Consider the following 22654-nt stretch of genomic DNA (forward strand, 5'->3'; position numbering starts at 1 on the left):
GATATTTGAGTTGATGTTTTGCAGTATCGTGGAATGGAAAACTTGCCTGTCTTTAAACCACTACTCACATGGAATTTAAATTCAGCTGGGTGTCTGTTTTTTTCAAATCTTCAGAATTATCAGCTACATAAAAATAATTGAAATATGCTTCTTTCACAGGTCATAAATTATAAACCTTTGATAAGCTCGTCTTCCCAATTGAAATTTTTTAAAAGTTTAAGTGTATAAAAACATAGAATAAACTAATAAACTCAGTATTATTTAACTTTGCAGAATGATGAAAAACTCTTTTTTTCCTTCCCTTAATACTTGCTTCAGCAACATTTGTTAAGAGCTAACCTGCAATGCTCTGGGCTGAGACACTGTCAATGATGTCACCTTATATTTTATAGAAATAATATTTATTTTCTGTTTCTCTATTCATTGTTCTTACTGTCCTTCATTTCCATAAACACCTTTGCTGTACCACAATGGAAAATATTTACTTTTATAGAACCTCAGAGTTTCCAGTACTTCTTTGAAAATAATTTCACCAATGCCTAATGATTAATTTGTTAATGCAACAAGCATACCCAAACAAGTGAACATTTTAGGAATTTTGAAACTGTGAAGTTTGTATAAAGACCTTGATGTCCTCAGGTTCAGATAGTACTGCCTCCTGTTTGAGCCATACAGGTGAGGTCCCATGAAATGAGTGCCACCTTGTGCTATGTACCTTCCCTCTGGTACTGAGCCCCAGGGCCACCATGTGGTGTGAACTTTAATTCTTTAAATTAACTTTATATGGAATTTAATGATCTATTGATAGGGACTCTAGTTATTAGTAGACTCTTATATTAAAGTGGTCCTCTTTCCCCCTTACAGCCCCAGTCGCTCCAGAAATCATCTCTGTGGACTATTTCAACAGCCTGCTATATATAAGCTGGACCTATGGAGATGACACAACTGACCTCTCCCATTCAAGAATGCTGCACTGGATGGTTGTGGCAGAAGGAAAGAAGAAAATTAAAAGGAGTGTATGTTTCTCTGAATCCCAACATTGGACATCTGAGCATATATTTGCATAAACTATGGAAAACAATTGTGCAAAATGTATTGAGACATTAAACAAGCATTTGGATGCCAGTTGGCATTGTTTTACACTCTGGAGAAAAGATAGTGAACAAAAATTAAATTCCCTTTTCTTTATGGCTCTTCCTTTTTAATCTTTAATAGGTAGCTGAAGTAGTTGTAACTATTGATTTCACTTATATTTAAAGTTATGATTTGAGCTTTTTCTTCAGGGTGCCAAACATTTTCAAGAAAACCACAGTTAATACATTTTAATATTTTCTCCAGATATCCCCCAACCCCCTAAATATCTGGGTATGTTAGGAACACTGATTTCTTTTCTCCTGATATATGAAGCTTTTTGACATTGTATTAGTTAGTTAGGGTACAGACTAAATGACTGTAATTAAAAAAAAAAGATAGTGGCCTAAAGAAAATCGAAGTGTAAGTGTCTCTCATGCCAACCCGGGACAAATCTAAATTCTCGTCCTTGTTGCTCCAGCTGCCACTGCATGTGGTCCTCACCTGCACAAGTGCGTTTTCATTGTCACTTCATCTAAATGTCAGCCTGAAGGATGGAGAAAGAGTGTGAAAGCCCAGCTATTACCGAGTGTGAATAAAACTATAAGTTGTCTATGTGATGTACAATCTATTGGTCAGAATTGAGTCACGTGGTGTCCTCTGGTTACAGGGAAGGCTGGGAAATACACTCTTTAGTTAAGAAGCCAGCTATCTTGACATGGCTAGGTTTCTTCTGAGTGTCTCCATTAGGGTTGAGATATATTCCTACCAGGAGCAACCCAGCAGTTGTCTTTTCTAAAATTTGCTGTGAATATGAAGGAAACTATCAGAGTGATACCTAACCAAACAAGAGAATCCATTGCAAAAAGGCTCTGATATGTATTATGCGTGTTTAGAACTGCTTTGCATTTAGCTCAGATGAGGACTTTATATCACTTTTAGAGAAAATAACGTATTTACAAGGTTGTAATCAATTGTAGATTGCAGCACAGCACGGAGAGGCCATGTCTATGATAGCCCTGCCGTTGTTTAGAATGGTATTATAGCTCAAGTTTATTAGAAGGTTAAACCCTCAATTGTGATGATCTTGCAGGTAACTCGCAATGTAATGACTGCAATTCTCAGCCTGCCTCCGGGCGATGTCTACAATCTCTCAGTAACTGCTTGCACTGAAAGAGGAAGCAATACCTCCAGGCTCCACCTTGTCAAGCTCGGTAAGATGCGCGCCGGTGTGAGTGTGAAAGGAAGCGTGCTGGGGAGACCAGTGTTGGCATTTCTTGGTTTAGCATGGTTTTCTCAACTCGAGGAAATAACAAAAAAATGGCTCACTCGATTTTAAGTACAAAATAGTCATTTATACTACCAAAAGAGTATGGGCATCTTAGTATAAGTTTCTATGAATGCAATGTTCACTGTGTTGGGAGACAGCTGTGTTCATCATTCACAGTACGCTTAGAGGAACTAAGAGTCTCCGGATTTTAGAGATGGAAGGCCCTTAGAGATTACCTAGTGCAGTGTACTTAACCCTATCAGAAGCCATTCCCTTTTCATACAACTACTAAGTAATGCTCCCTTTAATATCTCCAATTAAAATTCATAGGTAAAACAAGCCATATATTGATTTTTAAAAATTTGATATAATATCCTAACTCTAATATAAAATCAAGGTAACATAAAATAATTTATAATAAAAGAATATGTATTCCCTCAGTATATGTTCAGATACAGCTCTTCTAAAAATCGTAAGTTTGCCTGATGACTACACATTATTAGTATGAATAAGTTGGAGTTCACAAGAAGTAAAAAGATTAGTAATTCTTCTATATAAGAAGTATAGAAACAAATAAAGGAATGAGCAAGTTTATACTGATTAGTTTTAAATAACTGAACAAGCATAAACAAGTGGACTCTAGAATTAAACCTAAAGTTAAGATGAGTAATAAGAGATTAGATACATTTTTATATGATAAAAGAAAGAGGCAAATAACCTTAATTAAAGTAGAGATCACATGCCAAGAAAAATAATAGGCTGCAGGGAAAATGAGTACAGTATAATATTCTTGAAAATGAACTAGAAGTTATTGTGCAATATGATGTCAAACTAATTTTTTACATTATGAAACAAAACGAAGATGCGACACTATGTAACACAAACACATTTTCTACATTCAACCATCTACGATGTATTGAGATATAAATTTAGTTTCTGATAGTTAAAGGGACCTCAGAGATGATCATTCTATAATCAGCAGGCAAGAGGATGGATTGGCAAAAAGTTATGTGGTAGGCCTCATGGGACAGTATCAGTTTAAAAGTACCAACCCCTAAAATAAATGCATTTCAATTCAATATGTAATTTTCACAGCAGAGCTCTTATTTTGTATTTTAAAATTAAAATGCATAAAATGGTAATACAATATTTCAAAACAATACAACTCACTGACATCACTGTTTAGATGTCTGCTAATGTAATGTATACGCTGTGTCTGAGTGTATTCATAAGTGTCTCAAATCATCAGTTATTTCATATGTTTATATGTGCAGCTATAAGTCAAGACTAATCCAGGGTGTTTTATTAGCAGCTTAAATACCATGAGTAGCATGGCTGACAGTAATGTATCTTTAGAAAGCTCTTAGAACATTGCAAGCAAAACAGAGTATAATATTTCCTTAGTTTACCCAATAGTTGCATTTCTCTATAATTCATCGCACTGTCTTAAATTTTTTGTTTCATATTTGCCATGCAAAAACTAAATTCTGGCACTGAAATATTTTAAAATTAAATAGGTGGTTAGAAATACATGACATACTGAATAGACACTATGGGCAGAAAAAGTATTACATACTTCATGTGCAGTATTACATAACTTTTAAATAACATCTTAATTCCATTTATAAATCTTTCTTACTAACAGATTTCTTCTAAGTTATTTTACTTAACTTGAAAAAATATCCAATATTATGGTAAAGTACTTGCAATTATATTTATAGTGGATTTATTTTGGTGTGGCATTAGAAAGTCACATGGTACATTGGACATGAGACAATTTTTCTGTTTGGAGTTTCCTTGATCATTGCAGGACATCTAACATTTCTGTGTCCTGCTCAGAGACGTCCAGTTAACTTCTGTTGTGACTATTAAAAACATTTCTGCAAATTTTTAAATACCCTCAAGGGGGTGGTACCGTTCCTGTTGAGAATCTATGGTAGAGTTCAATTTGGGGCACTGAGGGTAATCTATTCTTCGTCTCAGTCTATACTTGCATTCTAGGAATGTGGAGATCACCAGCTTCCAGCATTGCATTGATCTTTCTATTAAAAAAAAAATAGCCTTCCTATCAGTTCCAACCACTGTTGGTAATTTTGTCCACGTACAAATGCCAGGTTAAAACTCATTTCTGGATAAGTAGAACTATTTGAAGATTATGTTCACGTTCCCAGTACCCTTCTCGTCCCCAGTTTTATCATTACCGGTAGCTGCGATTCTCAGGTGCCAGCTGCTTTATCCAACTTGTTCGATTTGTTAGTCTGCCTTAAAGTGCAAGTTCAGAGGTGGCCAAGCCAACATAGCATTCAGTGGGCCTAGCGCATGCTTCACTGTCATTTTATGTGACATTATGGATGATCTATGAAGCGAGTATGGTTTAAAGGTGGGAAATGGTGCAGTTATACTCACACTACATTGGAGCTGAGTAAAAACCATGATAGTTTCCCAAACTTATTATGAGTTTTAGAGCCTCCAAAGCTCCTTGTTAACAGACAGGACTACCTAAACTAGTTTAGAAAGTCCTTTAAACTTTTCAAGAATAAAAGGTCCACAGAAATTATTTCTAGTGAATCACCATCCTTGGAATCAACAAGCTTTGCCTTGTTGGTATTTTAATATCAGACAGAATATTGCTTCTACATTTTCCTCTCTGAAAACACAACCATCTGTATATAATTTACCTGTTCCCAGCCTTTTGTGCCCCCTGAAAACTAAATAACCTTACTTTTTATTCATTTGTCTAAATGTCTATTTTCTATTCCATGTATTACATCATTATGTTCTATAAGCTCTTTCAAGCTCCTGTAACACACAATGCCTTGCCTACTGCAGATGCTCAATACTGCTCATACTGCTGAATGAATTGAATTGAAATTACAGACCTCAAAGTTGAAAATAGTATTCCAATTAATATTTAACCAAAATAAGTTTCACCTTTCAGAGAAACAAAATCATTTTGCTTTAGTAATACTTAAATTGAAATTATTTTTTCTATCACAAAACTTTGATTCTAGTTCCTTTATGTTTCTTTAAAGCATTTGTTTGGTATGCGCAAGAATCAAATTAATTTTACTTTTCAGAAAAATGCCACTTTGGCACCCAGATTTTCATGGTTTGTGTGAATCAGAATGCTGTTGTTGAACCTAGGACAAAAATTGCTTGAGCTAACAACTCCAAATTCAAAGTCTGTGTGATGGAGACCTCTTTGTCCTTCTACTTGCTGTCATGAAGAACAAGATCTATATCTATGAAAAGAAATCACACTATGGATGAATCCAGTATAATATAAATTAATCCAAGATGACACATACAAGGGTAGAGAGGCTTCAAAACAATTGCCAAGAATTTTCAATTATTATGTCATCAGTAAACATCCACAGAAGACCTGCACCGATAGCAGTGCCGTTCTCGGGGTTTGAGCCAGTCATCCCTTTAGGAATTTCAGGTTGCTAGCAGTTCGTTCCATGGTCACTGTACTGGTATATGACGACAGCTCCCTTTGGCAATCAATAAAAGTGTTGATCAAAGTACACCAGGACTTGTTATTTTACAAGAACTCATTGATCTGCAGGCAACTGTGGCTTCAACCAGCAACCAGTCATAACTTTAAGTCTTTATAAATCTACCTGGAACTTCAGACAAACTTTAGAAAGATTTAATATGTTTATCTCAGACAATCAATTTTTGCAACTAAAAAAAGACAGGAGCCCGGCTACTGTGGCTCAGTGAATTGAATGCCATCCTATGGACTGAGAAGTCCTGGTTCGATTCCGGGTCAGGGCACATGCCCAGATTGTGGGCTTGATCCCCTATGGGGGGGTATACAAGGGGCAGCCAATCGATGTTTCTCTCGCACATAGATGTTTCTCTCTCCCTTCCTCTCTCTATAAAAAATCAATAAAAACATTTAAAAACAATAATGAAAGACAGGAAGAGAAATAGAAATGAGAAGTATTGGACATACCACAAAATAGCTCTATGGTTATATAATAACAATTCATTAATTTATTTAACAAATATATACTGACAGCCTTCACAGCACTGCTCAGATGCCAGACTGCTTGTAGCAGTGAACCCAAAGGACTTTCTCACTTGCTGTTCACAACATGATAGTGTGGTGCAGAGGACTTTCTGATGGAGTGAAAATAGAAAATGAGAGAAAGGGAAATTAAGAATGACTTCAAGGCTTTGCTCTTGAGCAACTAGGGTGGATGGTGGTGCAATTTGCTGAGATTGAAAAGACTGGAAAAACTAGAGAAGTAAATTTAGGGTAAATTGAGAACCAAGACTTCTTCCTTGGAAATAAAAATACTGAGAAAACGTTCAAGTGCAGTTGTAAGGAGATTATTGATACAAGTATCTGGAGATCAGGAGAGAATTCTAGGCTGGAAATACAAATTTGGGGGTTTCTGGACAAGATCACCAAATAGTAAGCAGAAATGGAGAAGAGAAGCCCTGGGTTTAGCCTAGAAGAAGCACCCCAGCATTTAGAATCTGAGCAGTGGAGAAGTCAGCAAGAGAGCCTGGAAGAAACGTCTACTAGGGTCAGAGGAAGCCGAAAGACAGAATGTCCACACCACCATTGTCAAACTTTCGTCTTATCTTGATCATAGATGTGCTCGGGCAGGTTCAGGATAAAGAATTAGAAAAGTTTGGTGCTGGGAGAGATTTGTAATTTAGTGCAATGTCCTCATTCGAGAAATAACATCAATGTCCTTGAGAAATTTGGCCACCACACACTGTTGAGCCTGTGTCTAGAAACAGTGATCTAATACTTTCTATTCATCTGTTGTTTATGTTTTCCTGGGCTTGCGTATATTTTTTAAATAAAAACTTCCATTTTCCATTAACACATTTGACAGAACAGGGAGGGGCCTCACACCCATCTGTGTGGTTTTCTGTTCCTGTTTTGAGATTTAGCCTTGATTTTCTTAATCTCAGCCTGAAAGATTTTATATAAATTAAAAATATTTAAAACATAATTTGACTATAGACAGAAAAAATAAACAAACCCCACTTTCAGATGTTAAGAATTTGGGGAATATTAGAATCTGTTTTGTTTCTCTCTCATAGTATTTCAGTAGATTACAAATGATTATGCACATTTGGATGAAATGTAATTTCTAACTGTATAAAAGCCCAGCCATTACATGTACTGCCCTTCATGGTCTCACTTCCAGCTGAGAAAATGTGTTTATTCTTAAGTTGAAGTCATTGAGTTTACAATTTTGGAAATTTTGGACATGTGCAGCCCTTATTTTTGGTAAGAAGTGAGTTCAGTGTTGTGAGTCACAGCATATTTCAGTTCAAGTTCCTCTTCCTATCTACCCATACTTTTCTTTTCTCTTTTTTTTAATTCTCACCCAAGGACATTTTTGGATATTTTTTCAGGTAGAGTGGGAGGAGAGAGAGAGAGAGAGAAACATCCATGTGAAAGGGACACATCGAGTAGTTGCCACCTGCACAACCCAACCAGGGCCAAACTGCAACTGAGGTACATGCCCTTAGTGGGAACCGAACCCGGGTCTCTCGGGACCGCAGGTCGACGCTCAAACCGCTGAGCCAAACCGGCCAGGGCTCCACCCATACTTTTTGTGAAGCCCTCCTAGTAAGTGACTAACTTGTTATCCTCCTTAACCCCACTGAAACAGAAAATGAGTTTAATAAAATAGGAATGTGAATAAAGTGTGTCCACAGAGCACAGAGAGAAGGAAAAGAAGAAGGAAGAATCAATGGATAAAAAGAAGAAAGGAAGTGAGAAAAGAAAGAAAGTGATATACATGCATATACTACAGTCAGTTAAAAGAAGCTAATAAAATAATTAAGGGTGTCTGTGGGGAAAAAGGAGAAACATCTGTAACAAAAATAAATTAATAAAATAATTAAGGTACTATACTTTTAAAAAACCAATTCCTTCTGTCAGTCAACAAATAATTATTTAGCATTTACTATGTGCTACACACTGTTCTATATGCAGAGGACAAAAATAAACTGATGAAAACGTCTACCCTTATTCTAGTGGAGAAAAAACGATAATAAACATGAATATAAGCTGTCTAATGATGATACGTTTATTAAAAAATGAAGCAGAAAATGAAGAAGTATTATGGGGCGGTGGTAGGTGTGCAAGTTCTGTAGGAGGGGCGGACTAGGAGCTTCGCCGTAAAGGTGATGTGTCAGTGACAGCCTGGAGGAGGGGTGAGTCCAGCGGATACCGGAGGAGACTGTTGGCTGAGGAAACCGCAGTGCAGAGCTCCAGAAGCAGCAGCGTGCCGGGCAAGTTCAAGGGAAAGTCAAGAAAGCAGTGTGGTTGAAGTGGAGTAAACAAAAGAAGTGTAGTGAATAAAAGCGCCCATAGGTAACAACGGAGCTGATAATAAAGGGTCATTGAAAAGCCATTCTACTCAGCGGAAGATGACACTCCATTGGATGGTTCATGCAGAGAAGCCATGTGACCTGGCAAGTGTCACAGGATCACTTTGGTGAGAGTAGGCTGTTCAGGGGAGAGGGTAAAGGCAGTCAGATAGATGACCATACATCCCCGTTGTCTCAAACACCAGTTTACATCTGTTATGGGTCAGTTAAAAACTTGTCATCCTCTTTAGCAATCCTTTTCTTCCCTTAACGTATTTTAATTTGGACACTTGATAGATTACACGGTCCCCTTAAAGTTAGGCTATCGCATCTATACAGACAAGAGATGATACTTGCTTGGATTGGGATAGTGGACATGACGGTGATGAAAATTTTATTTTGAAGGTTGCATTGAGAGAATCTGTTGATAGACTTAGATGCTGTCTGTGAATGAATGAAAGAAGTCTAGGGAGATGCCAGGATCTGGGGCCCGAGCTCTTGGAAGGATAGAGGTACTATTTATTGAGTAGGTAGACATTGTGGCAGAGACAGGTTTAGGGGGGGAAATCAGAAGTTCAGGTTTGGATGTATCATCATTTGAAGGTATCAAACATTAAAGAGCAGATCCTGGGTAGGCAGTAGGAGCTCAGAGACTTCAGGATTGGAAATACAAATTTGAGGGTAGGCAGGAAACTGACTTGATGAAGTTATCCAGGAAGGAATAAAGAAAAAAGAATGCTATCCAAGGACTAAGCCCAGGGGCACTCAGCCTCGAGAAGCGGAAGTGGTGAGCAGAAACCAGCAAAAAAAAAAAAAAAATGTGAAAAGGAGTGGCCAGGGAAATAAGGGGAGGCTCAGAAAAATATGATGTGCTAAGAGCCAAGCGAAGAAAGTGCTTCAGTGAGCACACTGTGATCAACCTGTCAAAGCCTGCTGGTAAGTCAAGAAACAAATGAGAATTGACTTTGAAACCCAGAAGTCACTGGTGATTCAAGGAGGAGGCATTTGGAGGGAGTGGTGAAAAAATATATAATTAAAATAATTTTAAGAGAGAATGAAAAGGGAAAAACTGAAGACAGCTGGAATAAGAAAACTTGTGAGGAGTGTTACAAAGAGGAGAGAAAATGAGCAGGAGCTGAAGGAAAGGATCAAAGAATATAATTTGTTTGGTTGGGTTTGGTTTTGTTTATTTACTTATTTTTCTTAAGTAGGCAGAAACAGCTTGTCTATGAGGTAATCAAAGTGATTCAACAGCGCAGGAAAAGTAGATGATACAGAATAGTTGGAGGTGACACTTGTTAGAGTTGATGGACATTAATGAGGTAGATGAGTAGGGTGGAAGTGATACTGGGAGTCTGTGGAAGGTTCTTCTGTTGACGTCTTATAAATACATGCAAGTTCTTTGGGTCTGCAGATGATCAGTGCTGGGCTACTCTTCTTGCACAGACCTGCAGGGCCAGACGCCCCATGCAAGCACTGTTTTCTGGGTTAGGCTGCCAGGCACGTCACTCTTTGATGGCTCCATTCCTGCACCCGAGGCTAACTGATCCCTCTTCTTCATACACATCTCTCCATGTTCTATTGTGGTCTTTGGAGTTTCACTGCAATTTGCCAGTTGCCCACAACCATGCCACACAATGTCAGCACTTCCTTAAAAGTGTTTCTCCTGCCCACCATGCAGTGACTTGCATGTTTTACACGTTTTTCTTGAATATTTTAGAAGAATGTGAATGATGGACTCACAGGGCAGTGACTGTGATGTTTTACACTGATTTATGTACAAAATAAGCAAGTGTCCGCTCTGGATAAGTTGGTCTTCGGGCAAAGGAACTTTTCAGGAGGCCTCCTTGTCCCCAGTTACATGGAAATGAATAGAAAACACTCATATTTTGTAGGGAGGAGACCGGGTGTGTGAAGGACCCTTAAGTAGAGTTACAGAGGCTTGGATCCCAGATAAATTGTGTTACTGTAAAAAGTGGGCTCAGGACCTCTGGATTTCAGTTGCCTCATCTGTAAAATGAGAGTCTGGACCAACTGGTCTTTAATGTTCCTTCAAGTTTTAGAATTTAATTTATACATGAGTTCAGAGTAAAGACAAGAAGGTTAATCATACATAAGTGCAGTGATCCTGTTCTAAGTATTGTGGGACCTGTAACTCCTAACTAAATAAAAATGCTAAGTAAAAACAAATATTCCTGAAACCAATAAAAGAGGAAATCAGACATTTTGTTTTGAAACTAGGTGAAGTTAAATGAGAGCTTTCTCTGAAAAATTCTACCAATCTTTAGAAGTTACATAAGCTGGTAAACCATAATCATATCCAGTGATTCACAGAAGGGAATATTACATTTGCTATCATTAAGCCATGAATAATTTATTTAAAATGTAATGGAAATGACAGGCATTTGTAATTCCTGAGAAATTTTTATTTTGTTTATGAATAGGGCCTACTTATAATTTAATGCTAAATGTTTGCCTGAATTTTTAAAAAATTTTCTAATGTTGTTTTTAAATGGTCCAATTACTTATTAAATGTATCTAGGAAGAGAATCTCCCAAAGTCAACAAGAGAATAGGCCTAAAACCATTTCTTTCTAACAAAGGTTTTTTTTGCTCTTTCTTATAATTTTCTTCTTAATTTTATTGCGTGTCAATCTTAACTCACCCTCAGTAATTTTCTACCTCTTTTTTTTTTTTTACCTTTCATATAGTGCTTTCTTTTGCAGATGTTTTGACCAAGTTGAAAATAATTTATGCAGCTCAGACTGCTTAAGTCACAGATGCTTTTTTTGGCCAAGTTTATACATTTATTCTGCTTAAGGTAGAACTGCCTAAGTTGACAAAAATAAAAATAGATTTTAGCCTGGTCTGTGTGGCTCAGTGGATTGATCATAGTCCCATGGACTGAGAGGTCCCAGTTCAATTCCCAGTTAGGGCACGTGCCGGGGTCGCAGGCTTGATCCCCAGTAGGGGGCGTGCAGGAGGCAGCTGATTGATGTTTCTATTTCACATCCATGTTTCTATCTCTCTCTCCCTTCCCCTCTCTCTAAAAAAAGAAATAAAAACATATTTTAAAATAAAATAAAAATAGATTTTAAAGACATATAATATAGATGTTAAAGACCATCTTTTGTACATTAGGATACTAGCAAATTGCTGGCAATGAGGTGGAGGATTGAAAATAGATTTTGCCATCATTGATCATTTTTACAATGTTTGTCTATCGAATTCCCCTTCATCACCAATGTTACACGTTTGTAAAATGACTCACCAACTTTAAAGGTATGAAATGTAAGTAGAATAAATCTAGTTGACCCTTATGGATACAATCTTGACCTCATTGACATCATTTTACCAGCAGCTAAACTAATGAGTCACATTAAAATAAAGAACAATGTAATAACTGTCAGTGAAAGATGAATTTTACACAATAAATACATTCTACTCTGCTCCAAGACTAAATGTTACACCGGGCTCTCCTTGGAATTCCCTAGGAAATAAGAGATTTGCTGCCAGAGGAGAGAATAAGAATCAGACACCAGCTTGTACTTTATCCAAGGTCACCTCCACTCCCCAGAGAGCTCGGGCAACACCTTGAGCCTTTCCTAATCCAATCTAAATTAAATGGTAGAGCTAGCTTGTCAGCTCCCCTTCTGCCCCTGCTCTGTGCATGGTACTTGATTTCCTTATAAAATTCGGTTGGATTCTCACCTCAGGTAGGAGAGGCATTGAAAGGGAGGGAGCAGAAGGAAAGGGAAATAAGGCCAAATAGTTTAGTGCAGCACCAGCAATGTTAGAAAGCTTTTAGAGAGTATTCAAAGCAAACAACCTTGTAACTATACCCTGTTTTGTAAAAATAGTCTATCTATTTACCCATAGCCATAGGTTCTCACATAAAACACCATAGACTCTGAAATTATTTTAACCAAAAGGAAATCTGACGTTATGGAGCAGGGCAATTTTGACGAAGTTAAGATTTAAAATATGATTTAAAGAGATAGAAAATTATCATCAGATGTTCTATAACTAGCTAGCTACATGATTCCTCATATTTTATAAAGTGTTTTTGTATACATCATCTTAAAGCTCACTTATTCTTCATAAAATGAACAAGGTATTCCTATCCTTCTCCTTTATATCTTTGGTATTTTGAACAATAAGACACTGTATTAGTTTGTTTGCTGGGGCTGCCATAATAAAATATGACAGACTTGATGACCTAAACCATGGAAATTTGTTTTTTCACAGTTTAGAGGCTAAAACTTTATGATCAAGGTGTTGGCAGGTTTGGTTCCTCCTGAGGCCTCTCTGCTTAGCTTACAAATGACCTCTGTCTAGTTGTGATCTGACATGGTCTTTTCTCTGCACCCATCCATCTTTGGTGTCTCTTTGCCCAAATTTTCTCTTCTTATAAGGACCCAGTCAGATTGGATTAGAGCCCACCCTACTAGCCTCATTTCAACTTGATCGATGCCTGAAAGGCCCTCCCTCTAAGTACCATCACATTTTGAAGTGCTGGGAGTTGGAGCATAACATATGAATTTTGTGGAGATAGAATTTAGGAAGACAGAGACGAATAGAAAAGGTTCTTGTGGCCCTGGCCGGTTTTGTTCAGTGGTTAGAGCATCGGCCTGAGGTCCGGAGAGACCCAGATTCGGTTCCCGCTAAGGGCACGTACCTCGGTTGCAGTTTGTCCCTGGCCCTGGTGGGTCGTGAGGGTGGCAGCCACTCAATGTTTCCCTTTCACATCAATGTTTCTCTCTAGCTCGCTCTCTTCCTCTCTTTCCCTCCCACTCTATCTGAAAAAAAAAAAAATTGAAAAATGTCCTCAGGTGAGGACTTAAAAAAAAAAAAAAAGGTTTTTGTGGCCCTGGCCAGTTTGGCTCAGCGTTGAGCATCAGCCTGCGGACCAGAAAGTCCTGGGTTCAATTCCCGCTAGGGGCACATACCACCAAAAAAAAAAAAAAAAGGTTCTTGTGTGTAACTGTATTCCCTATCATATAAAATTAAGAATATTTAAATTAAATATAGAATAATATTTAAGCCTTGGCCGGGTGTCTCGGTTGGTTGGAACATTGTTTTGTACACCAAAATGTTGCAGGTTTGATTCTGGTTAGGGCGAGTGTGGGAGGCAAGACGGATTTTTTCGTCTCTCTCTCCCCGTTCCTCTTTATTTAAAAGTAAATAAAAATATATCCTCAGTTAAGGATTAATAATAATAATAATATTTAAAATAAGCAATGGTTAGCAATCACCTAGATCCACATTCTCATCCAGATCAAAAGAAACCCTTACTCCAGTATTTAAGGCATACTTCTTGACTCTGCCACTGAAACCTGATAGTTTCTATAAACATGATCTCTATCAAAAGGCAGAAAATATAAAAATTCAGCCCCAGTGTGTCTGGTCTTGACTGATGCTGAATCCTAACACCTCTGGTTAATGAATCTTCACTTCTGATTTAAATCTGTCATAGTTAAGATATTGAGTTCTTATAGTTGGCTAGTTCAAGGTGAAAACAATATAATTTATTTATAACACATGGCTCATGGTCTTACATAATCTAGTAGGACCTAGTAGAATCAGAACTTCACTCACATAGATTAAATAGAAAATAATTAAGGGGTGTAGAAGGTCAGAGAAGGGCTAGATCATTGAGGGACAGTGTCATCAGATAAGGCTTCAAGGAGGAAAGAAGACTTCATGTTGACCTCAGAATAGAAGAAAGAGCACAATGAGGGAAAACACATGAATTAAGAAGAGTAGTGCCTGTACGATGGTCTGTGAGAAGACTGGCTTTACTGGGAGCAGCATGTCTGTGAAGGAGGGGTGATGGTGAAGGCAGATGGGTTGGATGTGGCCAATGTAAGTAGGGAAGTAGGCTCTTTATAAAACTTGGCCTCTGTGGATTTGACACAATAGACATTGATCACAATAGATCATGGCACAGATAGAATTTAACATGAATAAGGTGATGTTTTATTTTTTTAAATTTATCTTTATTGTTGAAAGTACTACAGATGTCCTCCTTTTTTCTCATGTTGTCACCCTCCTCCCCACTTCTGTTCCCCCCACCTTCCTTCACCACACTGTTGTCTGTGTTCATGGGTTGTGTATACATGCATCTAAGTTCTTTGGTGCATCGCTTTGTATACCCCCAACCTTATTCCCTCTGAGGTTTGTCAATCCATTTTGTACTTCCATGTCTCTGGATCTATTTTGTTTGTCAGTTTATTTTGTTCATTACATTCCACGTTATGTGAGATCATGTGATATCTGTGGTAAGTGGTATTTTAAAATGATTTAAGCCATCATTGAAAAATGAAGAAAAAGCTAATTAGAGGCAGGGGAAGGGAGTAGGGACTACTGTAATAATTGATAAGTGTGAGGACAAACCTGTAACATAATGAGAATAGATCCAAGGAAGAGATGACAATAGTTATTAGAATGATGCCGTCTGAAACTGGGAAGCAAGAGGAGAGCCTCAAAGTCGTTCACTAGATGACTGAAAGGATGGTGGTACCCCTGAGAGAATCACTAGATGACTGGAAGGATGGTGGTACCCCTGAGAGAATCACTAGATGACTGGAAGGATGGTGGTACCCCTGAGAGAATCACTAGATGACTGGAAGGATGGTGGTACCCCCTGAGAGAATCACTAGATGACTGGAAGGATGGTGGTACCCCAGAGAGAATCAGGAGTAGCTGGAGATTAGAACTGATTATGAGAGGACAAGGCCTCCAGGTTCCATTTTGACCACATGGAGTTTGAGGTAATAGTGAGGTATTTCAGTAAGTACAGATGATAGGTGATTGGAAGTTCATGTGTCAAAAAGGCAGATCAGGAGATTCGTAAGGATTCAGGCAATGTTCCTATCAGATAACTCAACTGATTTTATCTACCTGTAAGAAAAAAATACATATACGTGTCCTAGAGATTCTGATCATTGTCCAAGAGACACACTCTGAGGAGCAATTTTTATAAGAGAAATAGCTCAGGCTCAGCTTAACAAACAATGTATCTCTGCCTCAGACAACCTCATACTTGCTTTCAAATATCCAAGTTCTACCCAAGTCAGATTCACTGGAGGATTTATTCTCTGACTCATAATCCTATTAACAGTGACAGTTATGAAGGATGTGGGAAGTGGAAGTTGGCCTCTGTGTTTTATCAACAGTCTTCATCAGAAGGGAAGCAAGACAACACAATGTTTGGAGAAAGAGACAATTCATTGCAAATGAGAAAAGGGCCCTAATGTCCACTGTGAATTATTCTTGTCCAAGACTAACTCATCTGTTACCTCCTTCAACTCCCCTTGCCTAAGCTTGTCAAGTTGACTCCAGATAGAACAAAGGTCTCTTTTTATTTGGACACAAATTTAGGTTACGTGCAATAAATCATGTCGAGTGATTCTGACATACTTCTTGGTTCTGGACAGGACCATGAGGATGATATTCTACAAAGAAGGCCTAACCTTCCCACACAGAGACATATACTTGTCAAAGGACTGGAATGGCCTCCAGGGCTTTTTCAAGCACTTTGGAGACAGACTTTGGAGAGTGGGGCAGATAATAAAAAGAAATCCAAGTAACAAGCAGACAATGAGAATGGTTGTCTGCCAGGGACATGCAGGTGGGCAGATGTTATGTGAACCCAACAGCAAGATATAATATGTTCAAACAAGCAATGTCGAGTAGGTCTGACAGCAGGTAACAAGGACTCTGCTTTAAGAACTCGAGTGCAGCCCGGCCGGTGTGGCTCAGTGGATTGAGCATCATCCCATGGACTGAGAGGTCCCAGTTCAATTCTTGGTCAGGGCACATGCCCCAGGGTTGTGGGCTCAATTCCCAGTACGGAGCATGCAGCCAATTGATGTTTCTCTCTCACATCGATGTTACTATCTCTCTCTCTCTTCCTCTCTCTCTCTAAAAAAAAAAAAAAATCAGTAAAAACATTTTTAAAAGATTCAGGCATAGCAGTGTGTATACTGGAGGTCATCAAAGGAAAGGCAATGCCCAAGGACAGTGGCAGAGAGAGGGGATCAGCAGAGATTCAGGAATGGGGACACAAGACATCAGACCACACCCTAGAACTAGGGAACAGGCAGGGGTTTGGTCTCAAGCTAACAAGTTTAGTGATTTGATTACTGAAAATGAGGCTGAAGGGGCCTGAACAACATGGCTTACATGACTAATAAATCAATTTATTGATCATGATAAAATGTTTAAAAGAATAAGATAAAGAAACTAGTTCACTAACATTTTGTTAGCCATCTAGTCCCCTTCCATCAAGCATTTTCTTTAAAAAATTTTTTTGCAATTACAGTTTATATTTAATATTATTTTATATTAGTTTTAGGTATACAGCATAGTGGATATATATATATATATATATATATATATATATATATATATATTTTACAGTGTGTTCCCTCTGATATTTTCAGTACCCACCTGGCACCATACAGAGTTATAACAATATTATTGACGATATTTCCTACGCTGTATTTTACATCCCTATGGCTATTCTGTAACTACCAATCTGTGCTTCTCAATCCCTTCACCTTTTTCACCCATCCCCCAACCCCCTCCTATCTGGCAGCCATCAGTCTGTTCTCTGTATTTGTGAGTCTGTTTCTGTTTCATCAATTTTTTCTTTAAACAATAAATCATCTATTTATCTTTACCCCTTTTAATGTTGACTATATTTTCAAAAAGTCATTCCTAACTAAATAATTTTAAATAGTCTCCAGAGAAAGAAAGACAGGTTGTTGGCTAAGCACTGGGCTGAATCTCTCCCTTCGTAGGAGTATACACATTTTATTTCTCGCAGCCTTGTAAGTGCAGGCTCTAGTTTCTCACCCATAAAGCTCTGCATGATCAGGGCAGTGTAGATGACGCAAAAACTGTTAATAGATGATGTCTACCATAAACCTGAAGTAGGAAATGGAAGTGTTTCCAAAAGAGAAGTATAAAATAGAAGAAGAAGAAAAAGGTAGATAGAGGACTGTCTTTGTGAAGGGACATATTTCAGAAGAAATATAAAACCATTGTGGGGCTCTTAACTACTTACATTTGGATTGGGGGGGGCAGGACATTTTATCCTGCTGATTGGTGAAAGAAAGAAGAATATGTTAAATTGAATTAAATTTGTAAAACTTTTCTTTGCTCAGAACCGGCTCCTCCAAAGTCACTCTTTGCAGTGAATAAAACCCAGACTTCAGTGACTTTGCTGTGGGTGGAAGAGGGGGTAGCTGATTTCTTTGAAGTCTTCTGCCAACAAGTTGGCTCTAGTCAGGAAACCAAACTGCAGGTACTGTACATGTTGATTTTCCTTCTCTGAGTTCATTTTGATTAAGGCTAATTCGCTGAGCAAAATAAAGATATTTATTTCTTTGAACTATAAAAAATGAAAACTGTTCATTTATGCTTTTGTGTTTCAGGAATAGAAATTAAACAATATACTTAGTTCAAAATATGTCATGAGAATCAAGTTACTAAATCACCAAGTTTATTTTCATCTTGCCCTAAACCTCAGCCACTCTGGTTCATACTAAAGATATAGAGTGGTTCACGTTGTGCCCTGGCTGGTGTGGCTCAGTTGGTTGTGCATCGTCCCGTGTACCTAAAGGTCACTGGTATGGCACATACCCAAGTTGTGGGTTCAATTCCCAGTTGGGGTGCAGGGGAGGGTGAACAGCCAATTGATATTTCTCTCTCACATCAATGATGTGTTAAAAATCAATAAAACATATTTTTAAAAATAATAAAGTGGTTCACTTTTCCTACTGGACATTAAATTAATTGAAAGGTGAAGACACTGCCTTATACAACTTGATTTAACCAACATGAACTGATTGCCAGTTTTGTGGGAGTCACTGTATGGAACACAAATGGTAGAATTAACACTTGCCTTCAAAAGATTTTTTTTTATACAGTTGTGGATATTGCCTTATTCTAGAAACAATTAAATTATAACAAATGTCACAAGAGACATCCAGATTGTAAAGAACTGGAAAGCAAAGTCCATCTCTAGTTAGTACGGAGGCTAATTCTGTCGGAGGAAATGAAGGGTGGGGGAGGGGATCCTTAGAGCTGTGGGATCCCAGACAGCAGAGATGATGAATACTGAGTTGTCTGCCGGCTCAAAATGAATGGATGGAGGGAGATGAACCAGCAGCTCTCAAGGTAGCAAAGCCCTGAGAGAAAAAGACATTTTACAGTCACATGTGGGAGGAAAGAGACAGGTTTGTGAGGGATGTCACGAAATACAGTGTATTGACGAGTGCTCTGAACATGAATAATTGATGTCTTCAAATAATGAAGTTCCTGAGATTGAGAAGAAAAAGGATTTCTGGGAGTACAAATCTTTTCATACTGAATATTAAGATAATTTGCTTTATTCCTTTCCCCTTTCGAGATTCCCTTCTGGTAACTTATCTCTTTTTGATCTCTATAGAACAGCTGAATCTTTTTTCTATTCTGAGAATCCTTTTTGAAAATAACTGCTCTGCCAGTAGTGGATTATTTTCTGTTTGCAACCACAGTAGTATCTTCCTTTAAGAAAACAATGGTCAGGTTGCTATTTACTACAACTGAGTGTATGCAGAAGTCTTTCCTTAGAAGCATTCTTTCGTAGGGTGATGGAGATGGAGGTGGGAAAGAAGTACTGACGCCTTTCGTGTTTTTAGGTAGAGTCTGGTTGCACTGGCCCTTTTTCATACTGTTTGTCACTGGTCTGACTGTTGCCTCACCAAATCAGCAACTTGTTCTATGTAGAATAGGTTAATTAAATATTCGTGAGAATTCGAAGTTGCTCTGCTTTTGGCAGATGCTATTTAGAGCTGGGAATGCACCCAAACGGGGTGGTGTCCTTAATATTCCAAGAACTCCTACAAATAAACAAGATAGAGACCAACAACTCAAAGCAAATATTTCACAGGAAATAAACACAAAAGGCTCTTAAACATATATAAAGATGATCCACCTCACTCGTGGTGAATGAAATGCAAAATAAAATTACAATGAGGTATGATTTCCGCTAATGAGATTGGAAAAGCTCAAGGAGTTTGCGAGACACTGTGAGAAGTAGACAGGGAACCCGACATTGTCAGACATGGACGGTACATAGAAAACTTGGGAAAGTCTATGGAGGGCACTTTGTCAATATTTTTCAAAATTAAAAATACACAGCTTTTGACCCAGCGATCTAATTGCTAGCAATATGAAAATATGTATACCTGTCCTGTGTGTTTGCAGACATAACTGTGAAATTATGTTCACTGTAGTACTGCTGATAACTTGATTTTCACCGCTCTCCTTTTTCGTCTTTTCAATTTTTTACTGTCCCTACATTATCAACTAAACTATGAAACATTAAAAAAATCAAAATGAGTGAAGATTGCATAACATTTACTTTACTTTCTGCATCTCCAGGAACCAATTGCGGTCTCTTCTCACGTTGTGACCATCTCCAGCCTACTTCCCGCCACTGCCTACAACTGCAGCGTCACCAGCGTCAGCCACGACAGCCCCAGCGTCCCCACATTCATCACCGTCTCCACGATGGGTAGCTACATGCACCAGGGGAATCTGGTGTCTTTAAAAAGCTATATCTTTCCAAAATTGTCTTAAATTTTCTTTTTAAAGATATCTAAAGTACCCTTTCAATGGAACCCATGTTTATTCTATTGAAAAATTCCCAGCTTTGAGCTCAGGGCATGCTTAGTTTCAATCCCTATATGATTAGGGGAAGATATTTACTATCTCTAAACCTCTTTTTTTTTTTTTAATCTGCAAAGCTAGAATTAAAATATGTACCGTGTTGCATTTTTCTGAGGCTTAGAAATAAAGGACACGAAACCCTAGACAGGCTGTCTAAATGTCCATTGTTATCAATTTCATGGACTAATGGCAAGAATCACTAACTGGGTCAGAGCAGAAAAGTTTGCAATGAAGCAGAAACTATAAGTGGGGAAATTTAAAAGTAAGGGAAGCTCTAGAATAATGCTCTTTCCATATTCTTTTCCTGAGTTATACGTTTTATTCCTCTGTTTGTTAGAGTCTGATCCTACCATCTGAGATCTTCTCTGCAGCTGCCTGTGATAAAACCACTCACATTACCCTTTACTGGACCCATTTTATTTCTGTAACATTTGTCACATATTTAGACACTGTATCCAATGACGAATAGCATGGATTTGTTTGTTTGTTTGTTTTGTTTTTGTTTGTAATATCTTTTTTTTAATTGATTTGTTTTGGATAGAGAGGAAGGGAGAGGGGGAGAGAGATAGAAATATCGATGAGAGAGAAACATCAATTGGTTGCCTCCTGCATGCCCCCCACTGGGGATTTGACCCACAACCTGAGCATATATCCTGACCGGGAATTGAACCAGCTACCTCTTGGTGCATGGGTTGACGCTCAAATACTGAGCCACAGTTGCCAGGATGTTTTGGTTTTTAAATTTTTTTTTTTTTTTTAGAAGAGAAGATAAAATAGACTTGAGAAGTCTATCAATGGTCTCTCATTTCTACATCCTTTTACGCTCTTCTAAGTATAATTTCACATTGATTATTCCTTGTCATCTCTACAACAAGCCAGCGAAGCAGTTGATATTATTAAACTTCTTTGCAAATGAGTTCCAGAAAGACAGATAAAATAACCTCCTCAAATGGCAGTTAGTAGTCAAGTGAACCCTGCTCAAGTGCTCTGCTCATGACCCGGAGCCACATTGTCCCAAGTGGGAAGTGGCAATACCCAGAGACTTAGGGATGGTATATGCCAACCAGTTTTGTGATTTTATCATTTTAGTCTTCTCCTTTGGTCCACTGTTAAGAGTTTTATAAAACATTTGACATATCCCACCTTTAATATCCTGATATTAGGCATTGTGTAAGTGCCATGTAGAATGATCAGCATCTAAAGTAGATGAACAGGATACATCTTAGTGCCCTATAATGTATTAATAGGTTTAATCTCTTGAGTTGTACAGATGGAAAACCTCTCAACATATGGTTACAGATCATCAAAATGCCTGCTTCCAGCGATGTGTTAAATGCTGTAGCAGATGGTGGCTGGCTAATGCCTTTTTCATATACATTATTAGTTTTAAATGAAATATACAGTTGTGCTTTCTCACTTTAAAGTCATGGGCCTTAAATAAGAACGTGCAAGCTTCTGATGTTAAAGAATGAAAATATATGATGATGACTTCTAGATATTTTTTTTGTTTTCAAATGAATTTTAACCATGTCACAGGAATTACTCACAGTTTATAATTTCCCTTTATAAGAAAATCCAAAATGTAGGCCTTAAATACTTTTTATCAATCTACTAATTTGCAGTTGACCAGGAAGAGGTCATGTCAGCTTGGAGAAACAGCATTGTTGCCGTTGTTGTTGTCCTAAGTCCATTGCTCTTACAATCAGATGGAAAACAATGAATGGTTCTGAGCTGTAACTGAAATGCATGGTGTATCTGTTCAGTTACAGAGATGAATCCCAATGTGGTAGTCATCTCAGTGCTGGCCATTCTTAGCACACTGCTGATTGGATTGCTGCTGGTCACCCTGGTCATTCTCCGGAGAAAGCATCTGCAGATGGCGAGGTAAGTCAAGTTCAGGTCATCTTTTACTCACAGCCTTGGAAATATTTTATTTATCATACAAGCATGCGTTTGCAGACCTAAATTTTACAGCAGTAAGTTGTCTACTTCTATCCTGTGTTTTCTAAGAGACCTTTAATATTGTTTTAGAAAGCACTACCATTGAAATGGTAAAGCAAAGGATTGTTGGTTTACACAAAGTCAGACCTCTTAACTATGTATCTTGTCATCTTACGTGGCCCATACATTACCTTTGGATAATTTCAAAGTTGTTTTGGATTACAAGAGAAATCTATACCTATTCAATATGATTAATAAAAGAAGTTAATATAGATAGAGACCACAAGAAAAAAAAAAA

At 37.9% G+C, this 22654-nt stretch overlaps 1 protein-coding gene across 2 annotated transcripts in view; it reads left to right on the plus strand.

Moving 5' to 3' along the window:
- Positions 1-22654, plus strand: part of PTPRO (protein tyrosine phosphatase receptor type O) — a 210907-nt gene that overhangs the window by 145789 nt on the left and 42464 nt on the right. For both annotated transcript variants that reach the window (XM_036251440.1, XM_036251441.1), the window contains exons 11-15: positions 865-1016; positions 2165-2285; positions 17865-18004; positions 20128-20260; positions 22179-22299. In XM_036251440.1, coding sequence (XP_036107333.1) covers positions 865-1016; positions 2165-2285; positions 17865-18004; positions 20128-20260; positions 22179-22299 — 667 coding nt within the window. The remainder of the gene's footprint in view (positions 1-864; positions 1017-2164; positions 2286-17864; positions 18005-20127; positions 20261-22178; positions 22300-22654) is intronic.

The sequence above is a fragment of the Molossus molossus genome, unplaced genomic scaffold, assembly GCF_014108415.1.
Source record: "Molossus molossus isolate mMolMol1 unplaced genomic scaffold, mMolMol1.p scaffold_m16_p_10, whole genome shotgun sequence".
NCBI lineage: Eukaryota > Metazoa > Chordata > Mammalia > Chiroptera > Molossidae > Molossus > Molossus molossus.